At 41.5% G+C, this 10481-nt stretch overlaps 1 protein-coding gene across 1 annotated transcript; it reads left to right on the top strand.

Moving 5' to 3' along the window:
- The first annotated feature begins 1845 nt into the window (after positions 1-1845).
- Positions 1846-9846, top strand: LOC136497989 (uncharacterized). Its single transcript, XM_066493909.1, has 6 exons — positions 1846-2363; positions 2645-2697; positions 7407-7444; positions 7615-7933; positions 8083-8393; positions 8663-9846. The coding sequence occupies exons 1-6, from the start codon at positions 2042-2044 to the stop codon at positions 9363-9365; spliced, it is 1746 nt and encodes a 581-aa protein (XP_066350006.1). The 5' UTR covers positions 1846-2041; the 3' UTR covers positions 9366-9846.
- The last annotated feature ends 635 nt before the right edge of the window (positions 9847-10481 follow it).

Genomic DNA, 10481 nt, shown 5'->3' with positions numbered 1-10481 from the left:
AATGGCGGTTTCTCCGGTTCTCTGTTTTTCCTTTTTTTGAAAAGACTCAAAGAAACACTTTCCCAAAGCAACAGAAACAAACTATTCTTTTTTTTATCGTTGTTATCAGCCCTCATCGATTATCCTGTTTAGGCCGGTGAACGACCTATACAGCCTGTTCGTTTTGGCTGGATTGACTTATAAGCCATGACTAAAAGTACTGCCGGCTGATTTGGTGTGAGAGAAAAATATTGTTCAAGCCATGGATTATAAGCCACATACAAGCAAACTAGCCGAAACGCGGCTTGGGTCCCTCTACGCTAGACAAGTAAGTAAAAGTTAAATAGTTAATGTAATGACCCGCGAGTATCTTTGCAGTGAAGTTCATCAATCATATAATAATATATATTAGCATGATTCACTCAAAAAGCGTTTGATGCCCATGCATATAAGTATGCTTGGGCAGACTTCTGGGAGACTGGGACTGTTTGTAGATACCTAACACCGTGACCGTGACTGGGACAGGTATCTGGTTTCGGAGAAACGAAAATGAAAAAATCGTTCCCTGTGACTGGCTCGCATGAGATGTGACCGTACACTTGACACCGTCGCCTCTCGCCTCAACTCGTAGACGTAGACAAACTGCTCCCTGCGTCCTGGCATTGTAGACGTAGACAACGAAGCATGCATGGCCAATGCCTAGCCAGCAACAGTCTAGATGCTAAATGGGATGCATATTGGAAGAGGAAGAAAATCAAACACGCTATTATTAACTCACCGACATGCTTGATGGGATGTATGTAGGAAGGGAAAGAGAAAACCAAACACGCTATTATTAACTCATCATATGTATGAACCGACAGATCTTAGCATGCATATATACTCTTCATCTCTCAAAGAGTGAATCAATCTCAAGTGTGTGTGTGTATATATATATATATATATATATATATATATATATATATATATATATATATATATATATATATATATATATATATATATATATATATATAATATTTACAATACGTAATAAGCATTATTACATTAACTGTGAATGTATTTTCATAATAAACATATTTAAATGTATAAATATTGATATTATTTTCTATGGAGTATAATCCTAGTCGAACTTAACAAAGTATGATTGGTTTAGATTTCATCCATAAAATTAGGTGTGTCATTGAACTTAGTTTTCTTATTTGTCTGTTTTTGTCAAAGGTAGAGTATTCCTACCATCCTAAAATAAGTGCACCTCTATAATACTTTAGTGAGAGATAAATGCTGTTATGAAACTATGTACCAGCAGTAATTGTGTTTTAGAAATAGAGGGAGAGAGAGTTGTAAAGACTATTAGTGTCAGTGATTCATAATCTAAAAGTACACAATATTATCGCAAGATAAATTTTAATAGATATCTCTGTTTCAATTTACCATCTAAAATAAGTGCACCTCTATAATACTTCAGTGAGAGAGAAATATTGTTATGAAACTATGTACCAGCACGTAGTAACTGTGTTTTAGAAATAGCGGGAGAGAGAGTTGTAAAGACTATTAGTGTCAGTGATTCATAATCTAAAAGTACACAATATTAGCGCAAGATAAATTTTAATAAATATCTCTGTTTCAATTTAATATGTTTTAGCCTTTATATACCTATAAGTAGTGGTAAGCGCGGAGAGCACCTCACGAAAAAATTCACTAAAAAAAGTATATAACAAAAATTAAATGTTTGAAAAAAAAATCAAAGCATGTAATAATTTGTAATACTAGAAAGCGTATGTCATTGGTCAGACGGGGAAGAGAGAGATACTCCAAACGAGCGCCTCTTAAACCACCGTGCCTCTAGCGCCCGTTACACCGCCTTATCCCCGCCACGCTCCTCCTCCGCCCCACACGCGCACGCGGCGACACCAGTCCACCACCCTCCTCTCGCTCCGGGACCCAAACCGGCCGCCTCCTCGCCACCCTCCGTTTCCATCCGCTCCGGCGTGCCATCCACGCCGGCTACCGGCTGCGTTCCCCGTCCGAATCGCCAGACTCCGTCATCGCCGCTAGTCCGATGGCGCCGCAGCTGCAGGGCTGCAATTGGGTCTCCTCCTGGCCGCGGCTCCAGCAGATGCCCCCTTGGCCGCCGCGGCGGAGGGTCCTGCACCTCGCGACGCCGCGACGCCCCTGCGCAGGCGCGGTTCGCGCGGTCGCGAGCGCGGGCCCGGCGCTGGGGCTGGACCTCGGCGCGGGCGCGGTGGGGACCGAGCTCCTGGTCCTGGCGATGGAGGAGGAGGCTGAGGACGTGGACGAGAGGGAGAGGCTCAGGCGGACGCGGATCTCGCTGGCGAACAAGGGTAACACGCCATGGAACAAAGGCAGGAAGCATAGCCCAGGTATATACCTGTTCTCTCTCTAGTTTCCTTGTGCTTAAGATGTTTTGGAAATGCGGCAGCCATTTGTTAGTGTCGTGGATCCTGATGGGCATAATGGCTGGATTTCTCGAGGTCCCGTTGATTAATAGGAAGGAATGCAGTACATGGTTCAGAATTGAGGCCGTAGTAGCATGGGTTAGAGTAAGAACAGAAAAAAGCATAGAGGCTGCTAACTGAGAAATAATTGCTTATAACGCTATGTGGGAACGGTAGTGCCTTATTTGATTGAATTCCATGTGCAGAGACGCTGCAGCGAATTCGTGAGAGGACCAGGATCGCAATGCAGGACCCCAAGGTGAAGTCATGTAAGAATTATTGTTATTATTTATGTAATCTGCTGTATTTACTATATTGTCACATGCTGATTGCTTATTGTTAGCTGTGTGTTTGAGCTCACTATCTCATAAGCTTAGCATTGTATGCTAATTCAGACAAATCTTCCCTCCTTAAAAAGATGTTACGAAGCCTCATGCCAGTCCTTTTACTAGGAAATGGTGCCTCTTCCTGGCACTGCATAATGTTAGTCTAGGCCTTGTAGCCGCGACTGCTTGGTTGACTGAAGAAATACATTGAAACTTCCAAAAAAAAATAAGAGTAATGTTTCTACATGCACATATGATTAACATATGCTTGACTTGTTGAATCTTTGTGCACCAAAATTAAACTTTTTGAATGGGAGGAGATTACGGGCACAGCTGTGGAACTGGGGACTGCCCACAATTGTTCTGTCAGTGATCTGATGGTGAATTATGGGGGCCAAGTCGTTTTACAGTACATACTGGAACTGGACAAGTAAACTGGAGCCTGGAACTAAAGGGGTCATGTCCAGTCCATTAGGGGCTTAGGGCCTACCTCCTATGCATGGCGCATTGTTCATTCGCCACCTTGTCTCTTTAGCATGGATCCCAAACATAGAAAGTTATCATTCTTGGCCACTACCTGTCCTTCCAAACTAATGTCTCCCCCCTTAGTTCTTATTTCTAGTAGTTGTTGAAGTCACACCTCATGTAGCATTTCATCCAGATGATGCTTAATGGCTAACAATAGCCACCCAGAAGGTGAGCCTACAGCCACTCCTTGGTATCGTGCAAATTGTTGCGGCTTTGTAATGATATCTATTTAGAAGCTGTGCAAGTTTAGCTTTTTACATTTTTATATCAACTAGTTTTACTCTTTTACTTGTACGCTTATATTGCTTGAGTATGTTCATGCACACCACCAACTTCTAATGTGGATTGCTGATCAGGTTGTTATCGTAATATAACTAACATTACATGCTGATCATTATGCACACACAGAATTTATGTGAATTGTAGTTACTCACACATTGAAAAAACCACTTTGGGTATGTGTACATACCCCACGGTATGCGCAAATACCTTTGGGTGTATCTACATACCCAATCTAAGATATAACCATGAAAAAAATTTAAGCGGAAGCGGAATTCATATTTTTTTGCATAGGGAGAAGAAGAAGGACCTACACATGATTTTTACTGACTTGGAGAAGGCTTATGATAAAATACCAAGGAATGTTATGTGGTGGGCTTTGGACAAACATAAAGTCCCAACGAAGTACGCCAAGCTCATTATGGACATGTACAATAATGTTGTGACTAGAGTTTGAACAAGTGATGGAGACACGGATGGCTTTCCGATTAGGATAGGACTACATCAAGGGTCAGCTTTGAGCCCTTATTTGTTTGTCTTAGTGATGGATGAGGTCACAAGGGACATCCATTGGTGTGTGCTTTTCGTGGACAATGTAGTGCTAGTTGATGAAAGCCGGACATGAGTGAATCAGAAACTGGAGTTATGGCAGGAGACTTTGGAGTCCAAAGGTTTTAGACTCAGTAGAACTAAAACTGAGTATATGAGATGTGACTTTGGCACTACTACTCGGGAGGAGGAAGATATTAGTTTAGAAGGTCAAGTAGTGCCTAGGAAGGATACATTTCGATATTTAGGATCAATGCTACAGAGAGACTGGGATGTTGATGAAGATGTTAGCCATAGAATCAAAGCAGTGTGGATGAAGTGGCGGCAAGCATCTGGTGTCTTATGTGACAAAACGGTACCACAGAAGCTAAAAGGCAAGTTTTATAGGACGACGATTAGATCTGCTATGTTGTATGGTGCAAAATGTTGGCCTACGAAAAGACGACATGTTCAACAGATAAGTGTCGCGGAAATGCGTATGTTGCGTTGGATTTGCTGTCATACAAGAAGGGATCGAGTTCGGAACGATGATATACGTGATAGATTAGGGGTAGCACCAATTGAAGAAAAGCTTGTCCAACACCGGTTGCGATGGTTTGGACATGTCCAACGGAGACCTCCAAAGGCACCGGTGCGTAGTGGGATCCTAAGCCAGGATAGTAATGTGAAGAGAGGCAGAGGAAGACCGAAGTTGACTTGGGTAGAGGTAATAAAAGGAGACTTGAAATGATGAAATATACCCAAAGACTTAGCTTTAGATAGGAGTGCATGGAAGACAGCTATTCATGTGCCTGAACCTTGATTGCTTCTGCTGGGTTTCAACTCTAGCCTATCCCAACTTGTTTGGGACTTAAAGGCTTGGTTGTTGTTGTTGTTGTTGTTGATGCTTAATGGCTAACAATGACATGGGCTAAGGACTTGAAAAACATGATGTTGCAAGGGGGTCTCACAGATACTTAGAGCAGCGAAAATGGAATGTCAAGTTGCTGCACATTTTCAAGACAACAACACATTTCAACAAGTGACAGCAGAGAAATGGTGCGGACCGGTGCAGGCTTGTCAGGGCAAGGGTTTTACTGATTGGGTGTTTACTGACAAGTCATAGCTGGGCAAGCGTTTTCTGGGTTTGATGATCCATCGATGAAGTATGATGGCAGCAGGTTCTCAAGCTTGAGAATCCTGTAATCTGGCTAGCTAAAGCCCACAGTACTAAAATTCGGAGATAGCAGATAAGTCTAACTGGTATTGCTGGGTCCCAGTGATATGGGCTTGGCTTAGTTTGGCGCGCACGCGCGGGGGGAGGGGGGTGGGGGTGGGGGGGTGGGGGGTGGGGGGGGAGGGTATGAGAGGAAGTTGGCTGGGAAGGGTTTATCCGTTTATGTAACAAAATGTCAGTTAGGCAGCCATGGCCCCTTGTTGATTGAAAACTCCCTTGAATACCTATTAAGCTGGTGGTTGAAATTAATAATATTCATATTAAGTAAGAAATTAGTGCTGATGGCCCCCTTGTTTTCCCATCAAGCTCCGCCACTGAGCAGGAGAGCCTTTTCCAGACTTATAATGTACTTAAATTTTGTTAATCTGTTCTGTCTTGTTCAACTTAACAAAATTTCTTAAAAGTTTTATTAAATATCCTGGAAAATGCACCCGTTTAAGTTTTTTTTTTCATGAATGATAGCACTTTTATTCTTCTATAACCCCAATTTTGGGAAGCCTTAGGACAGCTTTTCAATATTTTCCAGAAATTGCAGTTAGTGAACACTGGAGAATTCTAACTTTTTTTCTTAGTGTCTTTGTCGATCTGTGCACTATGACCTGGAACCACGGATGATGTTTATGTTTCAACTTTCAAGCGCAGTACATCATATTCATTCAGCAAATGTTGCTATATGTGAACATAGGCTATTTCTGTATAACTGATTATACATTTGAAAAATGTTTACCTTCTATTTCTTAGGGTGGCTTTGGCTGGGTGCAGGGTTCTGGATTGAGAAATGTTTCTGATTCAGTTTCCCATAGGAAATGTTTCTTTGGTGAATCTGAATCACATGTAAAATCGTTTGGCTCACTGACCGGATTCTTTTTGTTAAAAGAGAGATTGATGGTTGAATTGAACAATGTACCCCTGTCTGTATATGCTGATTTAGTAAAATAAATGTATTTTTTATGCAATAAATAATAACATCATAAACTCTACATAACAATAGAGTAGAAATATATATACCAAAAATAATCAGCGACGTCAAGAGGTAGGGAGGAGTGATGTAGCTGAATTGGGCTATTCTGTAGCTGAAGGGAAGTTGTTTGACCAATGGCACAGCAATGTATTTAGCTGGGAAGTACATGGGGGAGAGGAGAAGGAACCTTTTCTTGCGTGAAAACAGGTTTCTGCCCGTTTCTTGCTCCTAGTTAGAAAACATGAAACGTTTCAAGAAATTATGTTTCGAATCGCTCACTGGTCATCTTGTTTAGGAAGTGGTTTATAGAGAAAACAGGTTGGAGAATCCCTGCCAAATGCCCACTAAACTTGACAGTTCCATTAGGTTTTTCCACTTTTTGAAGTGGTTTTGGTGTGAACTGAGCATAGATCAGTTGTGTTAAAATCTTCCTAAAGGATTTGGTACTCCTCTCTCTCAGTACAGCCATGGGGATGTCTTTTCCCCCATGGTTGAGTTATTTTTAAGGTTTCAGGTGCCGTGTTGCCCTGTTCGTCAAAATGTGTTTAATCTACAACTCAAACTGACCACATGATTCATAATATCATTTATGTATTATGCACCACATCATTCATAATTTCATCTATGTATTGTTATGCATAAGGCATCAGTCAAATCTGGCAGGTCTGTGTAACAATATACACGAATATGTATGTTATTTTGTACCAGAGTGCAGTGTGCATTCTGGTTCTTAATTAATATTAGTGAATTGCTATTCATTTCGAAGTGGAGTCTGAACCATCATTGTGAACTTAAGTGATACCAGTAAATGTTAGTACTCTTTAACAAGAGTGCTTTTTTCAATACACAACTAGCACAAATTAACTGGGTTGCTCTTTACAGATGAAATAGGGTGCTCTTCGTAGAACAAAGAAGCAAAAAGATACTCATTTCCTCGTCATATTTAATTGGCTGTCTGATTCTCAGAGTTAATTTGTAAAGTCGTCCAGATAATTAATGTTTGAATTCTGCAAGAAGATATAACTACATATTATTTCTATTGTTTTTTTTGGGGTGACACGTGTACTGACATATACTTCATTCGTGGATTTGTTTATCATATTGTGCAGGTTAGGAAAAAGTTGATGAATCTGGGGCATGCACAGAGGTACTTAATGATTTACTAATCTGTTAGTATTTAGTAAAACAAAATAAATGGACTACCATCTATGTGTTTAAATAGAATGTTTTAAAATACTTGGTTTGACAATTTCCTGAAACTGCATCAAACATACTGGTGGGTGGATCCCTAGTAACTGGTGCTTGTACTTGTTACAGCGAGGAGACAAAAGTAAAGATATCAGAGGGGGTGAGGCGAGGTTGGAGTTTGCGTCTACAGAGATTAATGGTCCAGGATGGTTGCTTTGTGGAGTGGAGAGACATGGTAGCTGATGCGGCTAGAAAGGGCTTTGCTGGTGGAGTTTCCCTCGAATGGAATTCATATAAAATCTTGAGTGAGCAAATGCGGCATGAGTGGTTGGAGAATCTCCAGAAAAGGCGATCAATGCCAAGGCCAAGAGGTAATAGACGAGCACCAAAAACACCTGAGCAGAGGAGAAAAATTGCAGAAGCCATTGCTGCTAAGTGGTTGGATCAAGTAAGGGCTACATATATGTATATTTTGTGCCATATGGGCCTCTTTATTTCTCATTCCTCGTGCATTGGCCATAGAAGTTTGATGGCTATTTTCATATAGCATAAGCATTTGAGTTTGTTGCTTGACTTTTGAGTGCTCTCTTCCTCTAGGAATATCGTGAACGAGTTTGTAGTGGAATTGCTAGCTACCATGGATCATCTTCTGTGACTAAAACACCAAGAAAGCCAAGACCTGCTGGAGAACCAGGTGTAAAGAAACAGACTACAAAAAAGAAACCTACGCAAGCCAAACCTGTAAGCTTAGAGGACGCTCATGGAAAAAGTGCAGCTGTTAAGAGAAAGAAAAGTGCATCTCCCTACAAAGATCCGATGGCAGTTGAAAAATTGGAGATGATATCAAAGATTCGAGCTCAAAGGACAGCACAGGAAATAGAAAAGAAAGAAGCTATTAGAAGGGCCAGGTATGCCTTTTTATTTTGAAGCGAAAAATGGGGTTTTATTATGTGAGACACATATGCTCTTATTAGTTTTGGCAGGGAAAAAAAGAATGTATAGCTTTAATCCATCGTTGTTTACCCATACATGTTTCTTTATTTGTTCTAAAAATCTATGAATATTCGTTAGTACTCTTTTTCATGGGAAATATTCCTATTTGGCACTTCATTCATGTGTGTTTCAATTTCTCTTTTTTGTGGTAAATAACTGCTGCTTATTTTTTTTTTATCTCTAGGACACTGATAGCAGAAGCAGAAAAGGCTGCTGATGCTCTGGAAACTGCTGCAGCGATGAACCCTTTTGCTCAAGCATCACTTATAGAAGCTAGAAAGCTTGTTACAGAGGCAAGAGTGTCACTTGAATGTGTTGATGATGAAGGGCCTCAAGAAACTGCTTCCAATGATGCGTCAGAGAGCTCAGCTTTATTGAACTTGCACGATCATGGATTGGAGACACAGAATGGAAGTAATTTGTTGAAGCAAGAGAATAAACCTATAAATGGGATGGAATTTCCTCCAAGCAATGTTAATGGCCTCGGTTTCCATTTAGATGTATCCGAACTCAGCGGAACAAAACAACTATATCAGAGGATAGAGAATTCCATGGAAAGGGCTTTTCTTCTCCCTTCGGCTTCGTCAAAGCTTAAAAGTGCGAATGGAGATTTTGGAATAATAGATTTAGAAGTGAGGCAATCAATGGCCAATGACACGGCAAAGCATAATGGCATCGCTGCTGAATCAACAGAAGCTTGTCCTCCAGGGACACTAGAGCTAGAAGGAGATCCTCCCAGGTCTGAAGAAAAGGTTGGAACAAGGGAAGATTGCCCTCGGGGGACACTCAAAGAAGACACACCCTCATCTGAAGAAAGGGCTAAGATGAGGTGGGTACGTGGGAGGTTGGTCAAAGTAAAAGACGATTTTGGGGATTCAGAAATCTAGTACTAGGCGGCAAATCTGGCCAGAGTTACCGTTACTAGGCAATCGAGTTTGCTCACTTCCGTTTAGCCACCATTTTGTATGCCATTTGGTACGGCACAATTTGGTGTTTACAACCTGCTTGCTGGGGCCTGGGAGTGGCGTGGTCTTGGGGAACTTTATTGGTTTGCAGCCTGCAGGAGCGAGCACATCATGATCAACCTGCTGTCTTCTGTGCTGAGATTTGTAATTAGTAGTTATTAGGATCCAGAGATCTTTTCTCGTGAGTTGTAGTCAATTGTAGGAAGGATTGCTGTAAAAGCATGGTTCTAGAATGCTTGCGTCTTGAATCGTAACTAGCTGCGACCCCGTCCGTCACAGCGGGCTAGAAATGTAAGTCTGAAATTGAGCTTGTAAAAGAGAAGCATTTTCTAATGACGCTTCATGCAACCACCTTCACAAAGTCAACACTGAGGACCGAGGTGCCCGAAATTGACAATCTCTTGTATGAATTGACAGTTTTTCCTCTGCTGCTGCTGCAGCCGCCGCCAAAGAGCAAGACGGGACAGTGTTTGCTTTGATCTCTTACCCGCTACTGAGTAACGAAATCACGTTTAGCCCGTAGGCTAGCGGCCTAGCATCTTAGCGGGCGCAGCGTCCACGTTGCCCAACGCATCAAAATGTCCTCCATGTCACCTCTACATACGTGGAGAGGAGGATTTCAGTACATCGTTTTTTTTTTCGTATTGAAGGAGCCTGGAGTGATGCGATTACTTTTATTTATTTATATATATGTGTAAAAAAGAAAAGGGTGACATCTTCCATCGCACTGCTAACAATTTCTATAAGGACTTTCATTCATTAATCAAGAGCACTTTACATGGATTGGATCCAGAGAGACCCAGAATACATACAGTAGGGCTGGGGCCCCAGTAGTATGCAGGTGGTAGTATGATAAATGTTCCGAAGAACATGAATGTTCCTGTAACGAACGTATCCATGTTGCACGTTTTTGGTTGCTACGCGGTGGACATAGGAGGATAATATCAAGAATGGAAGTAGAGGATCTTTGTTGGAGGCCACCATCCATGCTGAATGGACAACAATGCTAGTGTTGACTTTGTGAAGGTATTGCAACAG

Source organism: Miscanthus floridulus, chromosome 12 (genome assembly GCF_019320115.1).
Source record: "Miscanthus floridulus cultivar M001 chromosome 12, ASM1932011v1, whole genome shotgun sequence".
Taxonomy (NCBI): domain Eukaryota; kingdom Viridiplantae; phylum Streptophyta; class Magnoliopsida; order Poales; family Poaceae; genus Miscanthus; species Miscanthus floridulus.
The sequence above is the reverse complement of the archived record's forward strand: the minus strand, read 5'-3'. Positions and strand labels throughout refer to the sequence as shown.

Excerpts from the sequence above, each read along its gene's own strand:
- LOC136497989 (XM_066493909.1), top strand. The coding sequence starts at position 2,042 with ATGGCGCCGCAGCTGCAGGGCTGCAATTGGGTCTCCTCCTGGCCGCGG. Across the intron at positions 2,364-2,644 it reads AGGCAGGAAGCATAGCCCAG|AGACGCTGCAGCGAATTCGT; the intron begins GTATATACCTGT and ends TTCCATGTGCAG. Across the intron at positions 7,934-8,082 it reads CTGCTAAGTGGTTGGATCAA|GAATATCGTGAACGAGTTTG; the intron begins GTAAGGGCTACA and ends CTCTTCCTCTAG.